This window comes from Coregonus clupeaformis, chromosome 19, assembly GCF_020615455.1.
Source record: "Coregonus clupeaformis isolate EN_2021a chromosome 19, ASM2061545v1, whole genome shotgun sequence".
Classification (NCBI taxonomy): Eukaryota; Metazoa; Chordata; class Actinopteri; order Salmoniformes; family Salmonidae; genus Coregonus; species Coregonus clupeaformis.
Window position 1 is genome coordinate 58,472,154 of NC_059210.1, and position 20,242 is coordinate 58,492,395.

At 43.9% G+C, this 20,242-nt stretch overlaps 1 protein-coding gene across 2 annotated transcripts in view; it reads left to right on the forward strand.

The window, feature by feature from the left end:
• Positions 1-19,852, forward strand: part of LOC121551884 (5-hydroxytryptamine receptor 3A-like) — a 43,336-nt gene extending 23,484 nt beyond the window's left edge. The window contains exons 1-7 of one of the 2 annotated variants that reach the window (XM_045205186.1): positions 10,514-10,565; positions 10,652-10,758; positions 10,964-11,133; positions 17,585-17,706; positions 18,257-18,467; positions 18,840-18,989; positions 19,436-19,852. In XM_045205186.1, the coding sequence (XP_045061121.1) occupies positions 10,560-10,565; positions 10,652-10,758; positions 10,964-11,133; positions 17,585-17,706; positions 18,257-18,467; positions 18,840-18,989; positions 19,436-19,698 (1,029 nt within the window). In that variant the 5' untranslated portion in view covers positions 10,514-10,559 and the 3' untranslated portion in view covers positions 19,699-19,852. Of the gene's footprint in view, positions 1-10,513; positions 10,566-10,651; positions 10,759-10,963; positions 11,134-17,584; positions 17,707-18,256; positions 18,468-18,839; positions 18,990-19,435 lie in introns of those variants that run through there. The other variant, XM_045205185.1, reaches the window with a different exon arrangement.
• Positions 19,853-20,242: the final 390 nt, after the last annotated feature.

Below are 20,242 nucleotides of genomic sequence, written 5' to 3' on the forward strand. Positions count from 1 at the left end.
TAGGAGCACTCCCTTTAAGGGTGTGCTCCTAATCTCAGCTCGTTACCTGTATAAAAGACACCTGGGAGCCAGAAATCTTTCTGATTGAGAGGGGGTCACATACTTATTTCCCTCATTAAAATGCATTAAAATTTTTGACATGCGTTTTTCTGGATTTTTGTTGTTGTTATTCTGTCTCTCACTGTTCAAATAAACCTACCATTAAAATTATAGACTGATAATTTCTTTGTCAGTGGGCAAACGTACAAAATCAGCAGGGGATGAAATACTTTTTTCCCCTCACTGTATATATATGCGAGAAAAAAAAAAAACACATTGGAAGTGATGCAGACATTTACATTGATGGAAGTTACAATCTATCTGCAATATTAAAGCTGATCTACCCCCTAAAAAAAATATGCCTAGGGATAATCATTGGTTTATTTTCTATTATTTTACATTCTTAACATGGACATTAAATTGTGTGAAAATACATTTAAAATGGTATAAACTGATATACCTTTTATATGTGCTGTGATGCCGCAACCTACTACAATCCCTTTCTCTTTTAGTTTTATACAATCTGTTAAAATGACAATTCTACTTGACAAACAAGAAAATAATCATCGGTGTGTTGCTGTTGCATGGGTCATTGACATCCATACAGTGGGGGAAAAAAGTATTTAGTCAGCCACCAATTGTGCTGTCACGATCGTCAGGGAGAGACCAAGGCGCAGCGTGATGAACGAACATACTTTAATTAGTTAAAGTGTAAACACAATACAAAACAAGAAACGACTCGTGAAGTCCACGGTATCAATGACCGAACACGGAACAAGAACCCACAAACACAAAGGGAAAATAGACAGTATAAATATGGCTCCCAATCAGAGACAACCAACGACAGCTGACACTCGTTGCCTCTGATTGGGAGTCACTCTAGCCAACATAGAAATAAACACAACAGAATACCCAACATAGAAATACACACATAGAATGAACACACCCTGGCTCAACATAATGAGTCCCAGAGCCAGGGTGTGACAGTACCCCCCCCCTAAAGGCGCGGACTGCGACCGCGCCTCAACTAAACAAAACAGGGAAGGGCTGGGCGGGCATACCTCCTCGGCGGCGGTTCTGGCTCCGGCCTTGACCACCACCCTCCAATACACCCCCCATAGCGCCCCTGGTCCAGTCTGGCCCCGCCGGCTGGAGCCGAACTGGACTTAGCAGGAGCGGTTAGCTTCAGCTCCATAGTGGAGCAGTTGACCGGTACCTCACCAGGCACCGGTGACCCAGGCACGGGTTGTGCTGGACTGACGACGCGCACCCCTGGCTTGGTGCGTGGAGGAGGAACGGGCCTTACCAGGCTGACGACGCGCACCCCTGGCTTGGTGCGTGGAGGAGGGACGGGCCTTACCAGGCTGACGACTCGCACCCCTGGCTTGGTGCGTGGAGGAGGGACGGGCCTTACCAGGCTGACGACTCGCACCCCTGGCTTGGTGCGAGTGGCAGGAACAGGCCGGGCCGGGCTGGCGACGCGCACCGTAGACTTGGTGCGAGTGGCAGGAACAGGCCGGGCCGGGCTGGCGACGCACACCATATACTTGGTGCGAGTGGCAGGAACAGGCCGGGCCGGGCTGGCGACGCGCACCGTAGACTTGGTGCGAGTGGCAGGAACAGGCCGGGCCGGGCTGGCGACGCGCACCGTATACTTGGTGCGAGTGGCAGGAACAGGCCGGGCCGGGCTGGCGACGCGCACCGTAGACTTGGTGCGTGGAGCAGGGACAGGCCGGACCGGGCTGGCGACGCACACCGTAGGCTTGGTGCGTGGAGCAGGGACTGGCCGGACTGGGCTGGCGACGCACACCGTAGGCTTGGTGCGTGGAGCAGGGACAGGCCGGACCGGGCTGGCGACGCACACCGTAGGCTTGGTGCGTGGAGCAGGGACAGGCCGGGCTGGGCTGTCGACGCACACCGTAGGCTTGGTGCGTGGAGCAGGGACAGGCCGGGCTGGGCTGGCGACGCACACCGTAGGCTTGGTGCGTGGAGAGGGACAGGCCGGGCTGGGCTGTCGACGCACACCGTAGGCTTGGTGCGTGGAGCAGGGACAGGCCGGACCGGGCTGGCGACGCACACCGTAGGCTTGGTGCGTGAAGCAGGGACTGGCCGGACTGGGCTGGCGACGCACACCGTAGGCTTGGTGCGTGGAGCAGGGACAGGCCGAACCGGGCTGTGGAGACGGATAGGAGACCTGGAGTGAAGAGCGGCCACAACCCGTCCTGGCTGAATGCCTACCCTCACACACTCTGTGTGAGGCATCCGCACAGAACGTACAGGGCGGTGTATCCGTAACCTGGTGGCCTTCTGAATCCGCCCCTTTTTTTCCTCCGTCAGCCCCGTCGTCCATGCCGTGTGCCCCCCCCTAAAAAATTTCTGGGGTTGCCTCTCGACCGTCCGATGACGACCCTGATCACGCCGTTGCTCCTCTCTCCGTCGCCTCTCCACTGTCTCACTCCATGGCCGGCGATCCATCCCGGCCAGGATTTCCTCCCAAGTCCAGGACCCTTTACCGTCCAATATCTCCTCCCATGTCCAGGCTGCCTGCTCCTCTCTACGGCGCGCCTCCACCGTCTCTTCTCCCGGCGCTTCCTCCCATGTCCAGCCCAAGAGCTGCCCCTGGACACGCTGCTTGGTCGTTGCATGGTGGGTTCTTCTGTCACGATCGTCAGGGAGAGACCAAGGCGCAGCGTGATGAACGAACATACTTTAATTAGTTAAAGTGTAAACACAATACAAAACAAGAAACGACTCGTGAAGTCCACGGTATCAATGACCGAACACGGAACAAGAACCCACAAACACAAAGGGAAAATAGACAGTATAAATATGGCTCCCAATCAGAGACAACCAACGACAGCTGACACTCGTTGCCTCTAATTGGGAGTCACTCTAGCCAACATAGAAATAAACACAACAGAATACCCAACATAGAAATACACACATAGAATGAACACACCCTGGCTCAACATAATGAGTCCCAGAGCCAGGGTGTGACATGTGCAAGTTCTCCCACTTAAAAAGATGAGAGAGGCCTGTAATTTTCATCATAGGTACACGTCAACTATGACAGACAAAATGAGGGAAAAAAATCCAGAAAATCACATTGTAGGATTTTTAATGAATTTATTTGCAAATTATGGTGGAAAATAAGTATTTGGTCAATAACAAAAGTGTCTCAATACTTTGTTATATACCCTTTGTTGGCAATGACACAGGTCAAACGTTTTCTGTAAGTCTTCACAAGGTTTTCACACACTGTTGCTGGTATTTTGGCCCATTCCTCCATGCAGATCTCCTCTAGAGCAGTGATGTTTTGGGGCTGTCACTGGGCAACACGGACTTTCAACTCCCTCCAAAGATTTTCTATGGGGTTGAGATCTGGAGACTGGCTAGGCCACTCCAGGACCTTGAAATGCTTCTTACGAAGCCACTCCTTCGTTGCCCGGGCGGTGTGTTTGGGATCATTTTCATGCTGAAAGACCCAGCCACGTTTCATCTTCAATGCCCTTGCTGATGGAAGGAGGTTTTCACTTAAAATCTCACGATACATGGCCCCATTCATTCTTTCCTTTACACGGATCAGTCGTCCTGGTCCCTTTGCAGAAAAACAGCCCCAAAGCATGATTTTTCCACCCCCATGCTTCACAGTAGGTATGGTGTTCTTTGGATGCAACTCAGCATGATTTGTCCTCCAAACACGACGAGTTGAGTTTTAACCAAAAAGTTATATTTTGGTTTCATCTGACCATATGACATTCTCCCAATCCTCTTCTGGATCATCCAAATGCACTCTAGCAAACTTCAGATGGGCCTGGACATGTACTGGCTTAAGCAGGGGGACACATCTGGCACTGCAGGATTTGAGTTCCTGGCGGCGTAGTGTGTTACTGATGGTAGGCTTTGTTACTTTGGTCCCAGCTCTCTGCAGGTCATTCACTAGGTCCCCCCGTGTGGTTCTGGGATTTTCGCTCACCGTTCTTGTGATCATTTTGACCCCTTGGGGTGAGATCTTGCGTGGAGCCCCAGATCGAGGGAGATTATCAGTGGTCTTGTATGTCTTCCATTTCCTAATAATTGCTCTCACAGTTGATTTCTTCAAACCAAGCTGCTTACCTATTGCAGATTCAGTCTTCCCAGCCTGGTGCAGGTCTACAATTTTGTTTCTGGTGTCCTTTGACAGCTCTTTGGTCTTGGCCATAGTGGAGTTTGGAGTGTGACTGTTTGAGGTTGTCGACAGGTGTCTTTTATACTGATAACAAGTTCAAACAGGTGCCATTAATACAGGTAACGAGTGGAGGACAGAGGAGCCTCTTAAAGAAGAAGTTACAGGTCTGTGAGAGCCAGAAATCTTGCTTGTTTGTAGGTGACCAAATACTTATTTTCCACCATAATTTGAAAATAAATTCATTAAAAATCCTACAATGTGATTTTCTGGAAAAAAAATTCTCAATTTGTCTGTCATAGTTGTCGTGTACCTATGATGAAAATTACAGGCCTCTCTCATCTTTTTAAGTGGGAGAACTTGCACAATTGGTGGCTGACTAAATACTTTTTTCCCCCACTGTATCTGAAGAAGGCTTCTTTGAAAAGAGGCACATTTGGATGTCTGCTTGGTCTGGCCAACCACTTTTTGTCTCATATTTACCATAGTGCTCTTTTGGCAAATATTGTATAGTGATTATTAAAATACAACTTTGTTTCAGAGGGGTGTTGAGTAGGTAAGGATGATTCATATGTCTGTTTATATAAGCGTCAGTTATTGGTAGGACCAGACCGACATACACTACATGACCAAAAGTATGTGGACACCTGCTTGTCGAACATCTTATTCCAAAACCATAACATCTTATTCCAAAATCATGGGCAAAAATATGGAGTTGGTCCCCCTTTGCTGCTATAACAGCCTCCACTCTTCTGTGAAGGCTTTCCAGTAGATGTTGGAACACTGCTGCGGGGACTTGCTTCCATTCAGCAAACAAGAGCATTAGTGAGGTTGGGCACTAGGTGATTAGGCCTGGCTTACAGTCTGCATTCCAATTCATCCCAAAGGTGTTCGATGGGGTTGAGGTCAGGGCTCTGTGCATGCCAGTCAAGTTCTTCCACACTGATCTCGACAAACAATTTCTGTATGGACCTTGCTTTGTCATGCTGAAACAGGAAAGGGCCTTCCCCAAACTGTTGCCACAAAGTCTGAAGCATAGAATCGTCTAGATTGTCATTGTATGCTGTAGCAATAAGATGTCCCTTCACTGGAACTAAGGGGCCTAGCCCGAACCATGAAAAACAGCCCCAGACCATTATTCTCCCTCCACCAAACTTTACAGTTGGCACTATGCATTCGGGCAGGTAGCATTCTCCTGGCATCTGCCAAGCCCAGATCTTTCATTGGACTGCCAGATGGTGAAGCGTGATTCATCACGCCAGAGAACGCGTTTCCACTACTTTTGAGTCCAATGGCGGCGAGCTTTACACCACTCCAGCCAATGCTTGGCATTGAGCATGGTGATCTTAGGCTTGTGTGCGGCTGCTCGACCATGGAATCCCATTTCATGAAGCTCCCGATGAACAGTGCTGACGTTGCTTCCAGAGGCAGTTTGGAACTCAGTGTTGCAACCGAGGACAGACGATTTTTACGCGCTGCGCGCTTCAGCGGTACCGTTCTGTGAGCTTGTGTGGCCTACCACTTCACGGCTGAGCCGTTGTTGCTCCTAGACATTTCCACTTCACAATAACAGCACTTACAGTTGACCGGGGCAGCTCTGGCAGGGCAGAAATTTGACGAACTGACTTGTTGGAAAGGTGGCATCCTTTGACTGTGCCACGTTAAAAGTCACTGAGCTCTTCAGTAAGGCCGTTCTACTGCCAATGTTTGTCTATGGACATTGCATGGCTGTGTGCTTGATTACACCCATTAACGTTTTAACTTACATGGAGCGTTTGTAAGATATCTGTATGTATTTCTCGACAAATAGTATTTTATGGATCATGCTTATTATAAATTCCTCCTGCGGTGTGAAGAGATAAAGACATAATGGGCCGGTTTCCCCGACACAAATTAAGCAGAGAACCGCCATTGAAAAAGCTTTAGTCCAGGAATAACCTTAATGTGTGTCTGGGGAACTGCCCCCATGAGTTTTTCTGCCATGTTTAGAGACTAGAAATGGCATGGTATATACGCATCTCTATGGATCTCAAACACACAGTAACGGAACATTTCTGCTGAAACGCACATCAGCAGCATACCATTTTTGCCATGACCCATCTACTGTCGTCATGGTAGAGGTGCAGTGTACATGTGGACCTCCCCAGTACATCCAGTTACTCTCAACAGAAAAGTCTGTAAATGATTCAGTTGTTCCTGATGCTTTCATCAGAGGAAGGACCACCGTGCTAACCCTTCTGATGCTATACATAAACAGTTTTACATCAGTCAGAGTTACTCTCTAATTTAAACTGTGGGTAGGTTCAGATGTCCAGACAATTAGTCCACAACCAGCTGTCAAAACAAGCTGCTTTATGAACCACTAGTGAGGAGTTGGCAACCTTTCTCCATTACCCAGAGAGGAAGCAGTACCACTGAAACCACAATGCTTTGTCTTTTTTTCAAATAAACCAACTCAATCCCTTTTGTATTATTGTATGTATGAAGTCTGTATGCTCAACAATATGATAATAGCCTACGGTCCTATTGAGGTCCAGTTTAACATACAGCCAACTGTAGGGTTTAATGGCAGGTGGAGGTACAGTAAATCCCCTTCTGACCAGTCACAAATAGTAATTACCAGTCTGTTGTGGTTGTTTACACAAGATGGTGAAATGAATCCTGGAAGGTTAATTTAAAAACTCATTATTTTGGGATTATAGCCAAGCACATCCTGTACAATATCGAGGATCATATTCACATGTAGACAGTTTGTAGGGGTGTGTATGTTCTCGTGGAAAACTGCTGTGACAAAATGTTCCAGAGCAGCCTTTATAAGGGTCATCCCAGGTGAGGCATTGGCTAGAGAGGACAGGAGAAGGCAAGTGGTGATCACTAAGCAGCTAAAGGTAGGTTTTCAGTCCTTCTTCTAACAGTTTCATTAGAGGAAACTCGTCTTAATTTCTCCTAAGACTGTATACCAATGTCCAACTGACTCTATATGCTTTGTGACAGGAGGACGTGCAGGGATGAGACCCATGGACCACAGCAAGCTGAAATGTTGTCTCTTCTCCCTACTCTTGTTAACAGGTAAGATATTGAGCTGCATTTTACTCCTCTTAAAACAGGCAAAAATTGCACTAGAAGAATATCATCTTTATCATTCCTATTAGCATATATGAAGTAAACATTGTGAAACAAGCGTTACACACGGTTATCACAAGCTGCAATATTCAAAATATGTTTTTTGAAAAACTGCCTTGTCCCATTTTGGCACACTGCTTGGGCTACGTGTGAAAAATGCAGCCCATTGCCTTTCAAACAGACTATTTTATTAAAGTCATGAAAACAATTAGAAATAAAACATTAAAATACATTTAAGTGTATTGAAGCTGTATAACATTTTGCACTAAAAGCTGGCCACGTAGTAGGTTGTTTTCCAGTGCCCACTTGTGCTTTAAATCAGTAGTGATAAAGACTAGTGATAGAGTATCAGGTTTAGATCACTTTTCACAGATATTGAGTCACTACTATGAAGCCTTCAGAAATACTCTAAATGGGGAGATGGGAAACTCCATTTGATTCGTATTAACGGCCATTGTGTACATTGCCCATGCGTTGTCAATGGGCATTCTGGGTAAATCTAGGACAAGGAGTGGACTCCTTCAAGGAGTGAATGGGAGTCAATTGGGCACTAGCTCAAAACCCCAACATTAGCATGAATTATGTGAAAAAGAAGCACAAAATTATAAATATTTCCAGGGATCTGAGATATTTAACTTGTTTTAGTTTTTGATTCATGACATTACATACTTTTTAAGAAAATAAGCAGTTTCTAGACTCATAACTTGACTTTCTGCAAGGGATTTCGTGACGATTAGCTTAGCAACCGTGTGACACAGCATGACAATGTGAATGCGATTGTCTAATGGGCGGGGCATTATACGTTCCTCCATTCAGTGACCAATGAGATTCCTATCTGCTACTATGAAGCCATGCAACAACCTTATCCCATTTCATTTAGATTCAGTTTGTTATTTATTGTACGGTGGTTGTTGAAATATTGGAAGGCATAATTGGTTCCTATAAAATCGCTATATAAATTCAATGTATTATTCTGAAATTAAATACCCGTCTCTGGTTCCACAGTATCTGCAGCAGAACCTCTATCCAATGCAGCCATTTCAGCTAGTGAAATGACTCCAGCCAATGCATCCAATACATCCACTACTACATCCAATGCAGCCCAACCATCCAACACAGCCAGTGCAAACAAACCATCCAACACAGCCAGTGCAAACCAACCATCCAACACAGCCAGTGCAAACCAACCATCCAACACAGCCAGTGCAAACCAACCATCCAACACAGCCAGTGCAAACCAACCATCCAACACAGCCAGTGCAGACCAACCATCCAACACAGCCAGTGCAGACCAACCATCCAACACAACCATTGCAAACCAACCATCCAACACAGCCAGTGCAAACCAACCATCCAACACAGCCAGTGCAAACCAACCATCCAACACAGCTAGTGCAAACCAACCATCCAACAAAGCTAGTGCAAACCAACCATCCAACACAGCTAGTGCAAACCAACCATCCAACACAGTCACTTCATCCAGTGCAACCACACCATCCTGTACGACACGTCGATGTCTGGCCAGCATGCTGATTGCGAAAGAAGCTCTGAGTCAGCCACAGTCTCCATCATGCATCTCAAATATCAGTGTGCCTTCAATAGTGTATGAAACTCTGTCTGTCGTAAGTCCCTTTCTGTTCCTTTTAATTGAGTTTTGTACAATGTGATGAGTTTCAGAGATAACCTATTGACAGTTGTATCATTATGTGATGATTAATTATACCACAGCATTGTTGAATACTCATTTACAATTGGCTAAAATGGCATTCTAAAATGGACATTAAAACCAGCTAACGGGACAGTTGAAAAATATATCGGGACAGTTGGAAAAGATATCTGGATTATGACACATTATGTGCCTACACATGCAGACCATACTTGCTACAAAGTTACAGAAAGCTAAACCAACAACCACACAAACCGAAATTGGATACATTGTAAACGCAGGTACAACAAGGAAAAACTTAGCTAGCTAGCACTGATTTGTTTTTCAGATACTTATTTTTTTGTGAGCGTCAGATGACCTAATGTGGTGAGTGATGAACATGAATTTTTGCAGTCATGACGGTGGCGCTATGCTGTCAAATCATCCCACGTTTTAAATTTGACCAGCTGTTTTCAGCAACTGGTATTTTTGAATTAGGTTCCCATATTGGCAGATTTGCTAGCAACAAACTATTTAGCTAGCTTCTAGCCTAGTGTTTTGATATGCAATGCGATCTCCTCGTAATGAGGACGGAAAGGCAAACGTATCTAGCTATGCCAGGCAAAATCAGGCTTGATCAGCTCATTGTTATGGATGTATCCAAATTAATGCCAATAGAAAAAAGTTTAAAAAAATGCAAATGCAGCTACTTTGCTGTTATTCTGGCAGCAGAGGTCGTGACTGTGTTAGCCATAGCTAGTTGGCTAACTAGCAAGAAAGGGACAAGAAGGTTGCCAGCGAGCACAACAAATAGAACGAACGACTGGGTCTCTAGCAATTAAAAGATGAGAAAGTATGAATTATCTTATAAAAATATCAATGACAAAATAGTATTTATACCGGTAAATGTGTGCTTCAGTATTGTTTTCTTTGGCAACTGTGGTATAAGCGGGATAAACGCCTCAGTTCTGTACATTACCTTAGAAAAATTAACTCTGCAAAGGGACTTGGCTCCACCTCGTCCCGCTGCGTAGTCAATTATTTCCAAGGTAAACTTCTTCTTCTTCTATGATATAATGGCGGTCCGCAAACCAACGTTAAAATAATAATAATAATAATATGCCATTTAGCAGACGCTTTTATCCAAAGCGACTTACAGTCATGCGTGCATACATATTTTTTTTGTGTATGGGTGGTCCCGGGGATCGAACCCACTACCTTGGCGTTACAAGCGCCGTGCTCTACCAGCTGAGCTACAAAGGTGAATGCCGCCACCTACGGTGCTAGAGTGTGTGGTCAATCATGGTTTACAACATTTCTAAATCATCCTACCTAACTCAGTACTTCTGAGGAAATAAAAAAAGAGCCCTACTAACTTCTAATAGACACCCCCCCCCCAACCCCATAAAACCTCAATGACCCTACAATTCCATCTTTCCCTCTCTTCAACATACTTACAACAATATAACAACACATGATTCACCGTTTCTTTCCAAGGTAATGTACAGAATGTTGACATTCATCCCTTACTTATTATCTTCCTAATAGGACACAAAAGGCCTCCGCTTCGAGAGTCATCTGCAAGTTATGTTGGTACGTACACATAAAAAATCCAATGAGACATTCAAGTAAATGTGACATTTTGTAATACTACTCATGATTATGATTCTAAACTACAGTCTTGGGAAGACCCTGACTTATCATGGGACACATCAGTCTATCATCATTATATGGTGGTCCTGCCTGTTAGCAAAATCTGGACTCCTGAACTCCATGTGACTAATGGGTGAGTCCACTTACAACAGAATACAATAACCTATGTTAAATTTATTCTTGATTCCTTTTATAACATGATCTTCTAAATAGTGAGTGAAAGATCTACAGAAATCAATTAGAGATACAGTATTTATGTTTTGAGTGGCTAAATGGTTAGGTGTGACAGTTTCAGTAGATCAATCCTCAGTTGTCTATCCTCAACCTCTCATATCTAGAGTGCAAACAACGATGAAGCACGGCAACAAGGATTTGCTGGTGCACAGCAACGGGACTATAGAGCACATGGTCATCATGAATACTGTGGTGGGCTGTGAGGTCAATCTGTACAATTACCCCTTCGCTTCAGATTTCTGCCCCATCGCCATCAATGTGTGGGCACTTAGAGGTAAGTGCATAATTTCAGCCTCATTCTGTCTGCTAAATGGCTCTTGCACACAATTACTTACCAAAGACCTTATTAAAAACAGGATGTTACCAAAAACAACTAAAACGTTTTGTTTTATCTGTATAGCCAACTGCAATTCAGTTTATTTGTCGTCTTTGGAATTTTCTTTGCTCCCTGACTGTCCTCCCTCCTGACCAATGATGTACAGTGCCTTCAGAAAGTATTCATACCCCTTGACTTATTCCACATTTTGTTGTTACAGCCTGAATTCAAAATTGATTAAATATATTTTCTCTCTCACGCATCTACATACAACACCCCATATGAAAACGTTTTTAGAAATGTTTGCATATTTATTGAAAATGAAATACAGAAATCTAATTTACATAAGTATTCACACCCCTTTGCTATGACACTACAAATCGAGCTCAGGTGCATCCAATTTCCTTTGATCATCCTTGAGATGTCACTACAACTTGATTGGAATGTACCTGTTTATGTAAGGTCCTACAGTTGACAGTGCATGTCAGAGCAGAAATTACACCATGAAGTCCTAGGAACTGTGCGTAGATCTCCCAGATCTGTGACAGTATATCTGGAGAAGGGTATAAAATAATTTCTAGAGTGTTGAAAGTTTCCAAGAGCACAGTGGTCTCCATCATTGGGAAATTTACAAAATATGGAAGTACCCAGACTAGAGCTGGCCGTCTGACCAAACTGAGCAACTGGGAAAGAAGGACCTTGGTCAGGGAGGTAACCAAGAACTCAATGACCACTCTGACAGAACTACAGAGTTCCTTGGCTGAGATGGGAGAACTTGCCAGAAGGACAACAGTCTCTACAGCACTTCACTAATCTGGGTTTTATGGGAGAGGGGCCAGACGGAAGCCACTCCTGAGAAAAAGACACATGACAGCACGCCTGGAGTTTGCAAAAAGGCACATTAAAGACTTCTGTGGTCTGATGAGACAAAAATTGAACTCTTTGGCCTGAATGCAAACCACTATGTCTGGAGAAAACCAGGCACAGCTCATCAGTCGTCTAACACCATCCCTACCGTTGTGGCAGCATCATGCTATGGGGATGATTTTCAGCAGCATGGATTGGGAGACTGGTAGGGATAGAGGGAACAATGAATGGAGCCAAATACAGGCAAATCATTGATGAGAACCTGCTTCAGAGTGCAAACGACCTTAGACTGGGCCAAAGATTTACGTTCCAACAGGACAATGACCACAAGCATACAGCCAAAGCAACCTTGGAATGGCTTCAGAACAAGAGTGTGAAAGTCATTTTGTGGCCCAGCCAAAGCCCAGACTTGAATCCCATTGAAAAGACTTGAAAAGTACTGTTCATCGCCACTCCCCATCTAACTTAACAGAGCTTGAGAAAATCTGCAAGGAAGAATGGGAGAAAATCCCCAAATCCAGATGGCAACACAACCAAGATGTGTAACACAAGTCAAGGGGTATGAATACTTTCTGAAGGAACTGTATATAAACCCTGGATTGCTGATGCTATGTATTGGCCATTGAGAGGCTTTGAAGCCACCGGTCGGCCATATTGGCACTCCCCAGTAGGAACAGTCCTCCATAAGAATGAATGGAATTCTACAGTATTTCAATTAAATGTTTCAAGGATAAAATTACATGTATTTAAGTATTGTTTTGTTGTAGTGGCGACAGTAACATTAGTAATCTCTAAACATTATACTTTAAAAACCCCTGGAGTCAATGTCCGCGCCCCTGTGGACATCTAATTAGCATAATAATACAAAATCCCAATCAAATTTGTCCATTTAAGATAGAGATATCTGTTTTTTTGCATCACTAATATTACCCCTCTATGGAAAGGTGAGTCTCTCACGAACACGGAAGTCCACAAGCCTCACCAGACTAGTGTGAAGGTAGCCGGGTACCAGTTGAAAAAATGAAAGGAAGAATATATGAGAGTTTAGTGCCTAAAATAAGGAGTTAAATAATAAATAAATAAAATAATAATAGTTTCCTGATCTTTCTTATATCTCTCAGATATAGGACAGACACTTCAGAACAAACTTATTTTAGATTTATTTGGGGGACTATCTGTTTATCCATGTATGAAGCTGCTATTCAATGCGTTTATATGGTGTCTGTAATAGAATAAATGTGGTGAAAATGAATGTAGAGATTAATAAATGCTTCCAAAATATACAGTGGGGAGAACAAGTATTTGATACACTGCCGATTTCGCAGGTTTTCCTACTTACAAAGCATGTAGAGGTCTGTCATTTTTATCATAGGTACACTTCAACTGTGAGAGACGGAATCTAAAACAAAAATCCAGAAGATCACATTGTATGATTTTTAAGTCATTCATTTGCATTTTATTGCATGACATAAGTATTTGATACATCAGAAAAGCAGAACTTAATATTTGGTACAGAAACCTTACAGAGATCATACGTTTCCTGTAGGTCTTGACCAGGTTTGCACACACTGCAGCAGGGATTTTGGCCCACTCCTCCATACAGACCTTCTCCAGATCCTTCAGGTTTCAGAGCTGTCGCTGGGCAATACGGACTTTCAGCTCCCTCCAAAGATTTTCTATTGGGTTCAGGTCTGGAGACTGGCTAGGCCACTCCAGGACCTTGAGATGCTTCTTACGTAGCCACTCCTTAGTTGCCCTGGCTGTGTTTCAGGTCGTTGTCATGCTGGAAGACCCAGCCACGACCCATCTTCAATGCTCTTACTGAGGGAAGGAGGTTGTTGGCCAAGATCTCGCGATACATGGCCCCATCCATCCTCCCCTCAATACGGTGCAGTCGTCCTGTCCCCTTTGCAGAAAAACATCCCCAAAGAATGATGTTTCCACCTCCATGCTTCACGGTTGGGATGGTGTTCTTGGGGTTGTACTCATCCTTCTTCCTCCAAACACAGAGAGTGGAGTTTAGACCAAAAAGCTATATTTTTGTCTCATCAGACCACATGACCTTCTCCCATTCCTCCTCTGGATCATCCAGATGGTCATTGGCAAACTTCAGACGGGCCTGGACATGCGCTGGCTTGAGCAGCGGGACCTTGCGTGCGCTGCAGGATTTTAATCCATGACGGCGTAGTGTGTTACTAGTGTGTTACTAGTGTTTCTTTGAGACTGTGGTCCCAGCTCTCTTCAGGTCATTGACCAGGTCCTGCCGTGTAGTTCTGGGCTGATCCCTCACCTTCCTCATGATCATTGATGCCCCACAAGGTGAGATCTTAAATGGAGCCCCAGACCGAGGATGATTGATTGTCATCTTGAACTTCTTCCATTTTCTAATAATTGCGCCAACAGTTGTTGCCTTCTCACCAAGCTGCTTGCCTATTGTCCTGTAGCCCATCCCAGCCTTGTGCAGGTCTACACTTTATCCCTGATGTCCTTACACAGTTCTCTGGTCTTGGCCATTGTGGAGAGGTTGGAGTCTGTTTGATTGAGTGTGTGGACAGGTGTCTTTTATACAGGTAACGAGTTCAAACAGGTGCAGTTAATACAGGTAATGAGTGGAGAACAGGAGGGCTTCTTAAAGAAAAACTAACAGGTCAGTGAGAGCCGGAATTCTTACTGGTTGGTAGGTGATCAAATACTTATGTCATGCAATAAAATGCTAATTAATTACTTTAAAATCATACAATGTGATTTTCTGGATTTTTGTTTTAGATTCCGTCTCTCACAGTTGAAGTGTACCTATGATAAAAATTACAGACCTCTACATGCTTTGTAAGTAGGAAAACCTGCAAAATCGGCAGTGTATCAAATACTTGTTCTCCCCACTGTATATATTTTTACAATACATTTACATTTTACATTTTAGTCATTTAGCAGACGCTCTTATCCAGAGTGACTTACAGTTAGTGAATACATTATATATATATTTTTTATACTGGCCCCCCATGGGAATCGAACCCACAACCCTGGCGTTGCAAACGCCATGCTCTATCAACTGAGCTACATCCCTGCCGGCCATTCCCTCCCCATCCCTGCTGGGCCAATTGTGCGCCGCCCATGAGTCTCCCGGTCGCGGCCGGCTGCGACAGAGCCTGGATTCGAACCAGGATCTCTAGTGGCACAGTTAGCACTGCGATGCAGTGCCTTAGACCGAGTGGCGCAGTGGTGGGGGAGTGCCAAGATGGAGGCATGGTGGCTTCAACACAGCGGCCCCCATCTGTCATGTAGTGTATACAGTGCATTCGGAAAGTACTCAGACCCCTTGACTTTTTCAACATTTTGTTACGTTACAGCCTTATTCTAAAATTGATTAAATTGGGTTTTTTCTTCATCAATCTACACACAATATCCCATAATAACAAAGCAAAAACAGGTTTTTTGAATTATTTGCAAATTTCTTACAAATAAAAAAAATGAAATATCATATTTACATAAGTATTCAGACCTTTACTCAGTACTTTGTTGAAGCACCTTTGGCAGCAATTACGGCCTCGAGTCTTCTTGGGTATGACGCTACAAGCTTGGCACACCTGTATTTGGGGAGTTCCTCCCATTCTTCTCTGCAGATCCTCTCAAGCTCTGTCAGGTTGGATGGGGCGCGTCGCTGCACAGCTATTTTCAGGTCTCTCCAGAGATGTTAGAACGGGTTCAAGTCCGGGCTCTGGCTGGAAAACTCAAGGACATTCATTGACTTGTCCTGAAGCCACTCCTGTACTTTGCTCCATTCATCTTTCCCTCGATCCCGACTAGTCTCCCAGTCCTTGCTGCTGAAAATAATCCCCCACAGCAGCGTCCGTCTGGCCACTCTACCATAAAGGCCTGATTGTTGAAGTGCTGCAGAGATGGTTGTCCTTTTGGAAGGTTCTCCCATCTCCACAGAGGAAACTCTGGAGCTCTGTCAGAGTGACCATCGGGTTCTTGGTCACCTCCCTGATCAAGGCCCTTCTCCCCCGATTGCTCAGTTTGGCCGGGCGGCCAGCTCTAGGAAGAGTCTTGGTGGTTCCAAACTAATTCCATTTAAGAATGATAGAGGCCACTGTGTTCTTGGGGACCTTCAATGCTGCAGACATATTTTGGTACCCTTTCCAGATCTGTGCCTCGACACAATCCTGTCTCGGAGCTCTACGGACAATTCCTTCGACCTCATGGCTTAGTTTTTGCTCTGACATGTACTGTCAACTGTGGGATCTTAAATAGACAGGTGTGTGCCTTCCCAAATCATGTCCAATCAATTGAATTTACCACAGGTGGACTCCAATCAAGTTGTAGAAACATCTCAAGGATGATCAATGTAAACAGGATGCACCTGAGCTCAATTTCGAGTCTCATAGCAAAGGGTCTGAATGCTTATGTAAATAAGGTATTTTTTAATCAATGTGCAAAAAATTCTAAAAACCTGTTTTCACTTTGTCATTATTGGGTATTGTGTGTAGATTGTTGAGGATTTATTTATTTTTTAATCCATTTTAGAATAAGGCTGTAACATAACAAAATGTGGAAAAGGTCAAGGGGTCTGAATACTTTCTGAAGGCACTGTACATCATTGTACCTGACACTCCGTCCCCTCCAGGTTTGTGGTAACAGAGACGTGTTTGGGCCGTTGTATCATGCTGCAGATCCAATTGGCCTTTGCGTGTCTTTTGGTGCTGGTTAGTGGGCTGGACACAGTGAATATTAGGGGTGTAATGGTTCACAAACATTTTTATTATGTTCAGTCCTTGATTTTTGGCTCGGTTTTCAGGAGGGAAAAAACTAACAATATACCATCCTTTGTAAATTATAATAAAGATAGACAATCTTTAGGCCTAATTTATCTCCCAAATTAAAGCTTTAGCCTAGCATTGAAGGGGAAGTTCAGTATTTTACAACTTCATGTTAGATGGTTCCTCACCCTGAAAGTAGTATATGGGCTAGGAGAAAGTGTAATCTGTGGTTCAGTTTTCTCTGAACAGCAACTACAAACTTCAGCTAACTTTAGCCACTGCTAACCCAAAAAAATTTATGGGAGTGATTGGGGTAATCCTGCAAATCAACTCCATATTTAGTTTGTTACTTAAAGGTGATTTGGACAACTTTTTTTTACATTGTATTTTGCAAATAATGTGGCACTTCTCTCAGAGACCACACGCTACGAAACAAATAAGTTTTGTTTGGATATGCCTACCAGTGACATTGTTTCACCAAAGTGGCTCTGAAATATTTGTTACAGTAGGCGACCACCACTGGAGTAGGGATCAAAATGTTCACATCTTTATTTTCTTATCATATCAATTTTTTTAAGCGTTTATTTTGTATTTATTTATGTGATCGTTTTTTCCATCCTCTCCTGAGAACCAAGATAAAACCAAAACAAGAGAGTCAAATATCAAGAAATGAACCGAACAAAAAAATTATATCTTTACACCCTTAAAACAAATGATTTGTTGTATTAAGCTATGGTATATGATCTTTGAATGAGTGAACTAGTATAAAATATCTGCCTTTCTAGGATGTGGTATGTTCCTGAACTTTGGGGCTGTGAGCAAGACTAGCACAAACCGCGGGGATTGGCTTACCGAGAACGTGGAACTCACTGCTAAAGGAGGCAGAGATGATCGCAACTATCTATGGGTTAGTGAGTGCTCCCTGGTGATTTCATTCGTTTTGTTTTGTGGGACATGTAAAGATACTTTACTCTTCCTATTTTTTAGGGCAGAGCTTAAACAACATTTACACACTAAAAATACAATGCACTTAAATAAAAATGTATCTGATGTTTTCATACCTTTCATAAGTAGTGTTCCGTTGAGATAAATACACATCCCAGGCTATCTATTGCGTAGATCCATAAATACACATACCAGGCTATCTATTGTGTAGATCCAGCTACATGTCACAATCCCAAATTAATGGAAAAGATGAGCACTATGTAATTTCCAGATTTGCAGTGCGTATCTTTTCCCATTCATTTGGGGTTAAGGAATAGTTGGATCTGCACAACCGATGGTGAAGCATGTGGACTCATTGACATTAGGCTTCTTTTGAGTTCTGAAAACATCTGACAAAGTCTGATTTTGGAGTGTAATGCTCTTCCCTTTCAATTTTAAACAAATGCTACGTTTAGATGCAAGAGCTCGAAAAACTAATTATTTCAGTCTGGCCTACCAATCTGTCTTCACAGGTGTCGCTGAAAATGCGGTCCGAAACCCCGTTTCTGTCCCTGGTCCTGCCCAGTATACTGATCATTGTGGCTGATGTGGTGAGCTTTGCCCTGCCGCTGGGAGGGGGTGAGCGTATCTCCTTCAAGGTTACACTGGTTCTCAGCTTCATCATGTTCCTCATCATCCTCAAGGATCTTCTGCCTGAAGGAGGCCAGTGCAGCCCCATCATCCGTGAGTGTTCTGCGTGGAACAGCATTTTGTTATAAAGGGTGTGTATGTAACAGAGTTAAGAACGTGCCATAGGCTTTTTTCACAGCTAGCTTGAAATGTCGCCAAGGGAGCTATCAAATTTCTATAGCTCAATTGGTTGGTACGTTGTCAAGGAGGACGGTCACGTGTGTTTGCGAGCAGTGATCCTGAACAGCAACAGTGATCCTAGTGATCCTTTGTGAGCAGAGGATCACTATTTCTAGCCCGGTATGTTACAGGGACAGTAAAGGAAGCTATACTGTTAGCAGCACACTGACATCGGTTTCATGTATACAGCACCTCTCTGCCACCATATAACACTCACACATCTCTCTCTCTTGTTGTTCTCCATAGGAAAGCACTTCTGTTTCTGTTTGGTCATCCTGGTGTTGAGCATGTTGCAGTCTATGGTGCTCACACGTCTGGCTAAGTGTGGCACTCTCTGGCCCTGCAGCCTCTCCAAGTCCAAAGACTCACCGCTTAAAGACACAGACAATGAAGAGGGTAAACTTTTTAATTATTTTGTCATCTCAGTTACCCACAGAGCAAGATATATTTTTCTGGTTGCCAAAGAAGACGTTAACAAAACGTCCTTATACAACCATTTATAACCTGACCATGATGTCATAATGACGTTATTGCAACCAGTTTTACTGGGTACCCCATAAAAAATAATCTAAATCACCATAAACTAGTCAAGTTGTATTTTATTGATGCACAACCTTTTCATTATTACCCTTTAGCTGCAGTTAAAGCTTGCAGCTGACATCTTTCCCAGTATATTTTCTTGTTACCATCATTTGTCTCATGTATACGCTGGTCTGGCCAGCTACTCCATTTGATGTTTAATCTGTCACTGAAAACTATGTCCTGAATCATTTTTACCTCTTTATTTAATTATGTTATTTTAAATATGTTATCCTTTTGTTTCTCTGATTTACTTTGTTTAGAATCCAGGCCTGATATTACTGTCATCAAACTGAAAGCCTCAGAGGAAGAGAAGAATTCACCCCTCCAGAAGGTGGTGAAGTTTCTCAACAAAATGGCTGCACAAGACCAGAAAGAAGTTAGACACCATCGCTTTGCCAACAAAGTAGACTTGATCTGTTTCTGTATCTATCTCACCATCCTCATTGTTTATACAGCCGCCATTTTATATTTCTCCTTTGGTTCTCGATGTGAGATCAACCAATTAGAATTCTGGGAGAACTAAATTCTTTATTTGTCTGTTTGGGTCCTAGAGAATGATAGAGAAAGCATTCCTATATCATTCCCATTATGATGTCTGTGAGCGCACCGGCAGCGCCATTGAGGCAATCTCCATTTAAGTAGCCAATTTTCTTCTTCTACTACTACTACTTCTATGAGTTGGCAAACAAACTGAAAGGGTGCATACTGCCACATGTAGTGTGTAATTTGAACAGGTATAAAGTCAAGGTTGGCAATTTACTGGCGCAGTGGTCTAAGGCACTGCATCGCAGTGCTCACTGTGCCACTAGAGATCCTGGTTCGAATCCAGGCTCTGTCACAGCCGGCCGCGACCGGGAGACTCATGGGCGGCACACAATTGGCCCAGCGTCGTCCAGGGTAGGGGAGGGAATGGCCGGCAGGGATGTAGCTCAGTTGATAGAGCATGGCGTTTGCAACGCCAGGGTTGTGGGTTCGATTCCCACGGGGGGACAGTATAAAAAAAATATGTAATCACTAACTGTAAGTCGCTCTGGATAAGAGCGTCTGCTAAATGACTAAAATGTAAA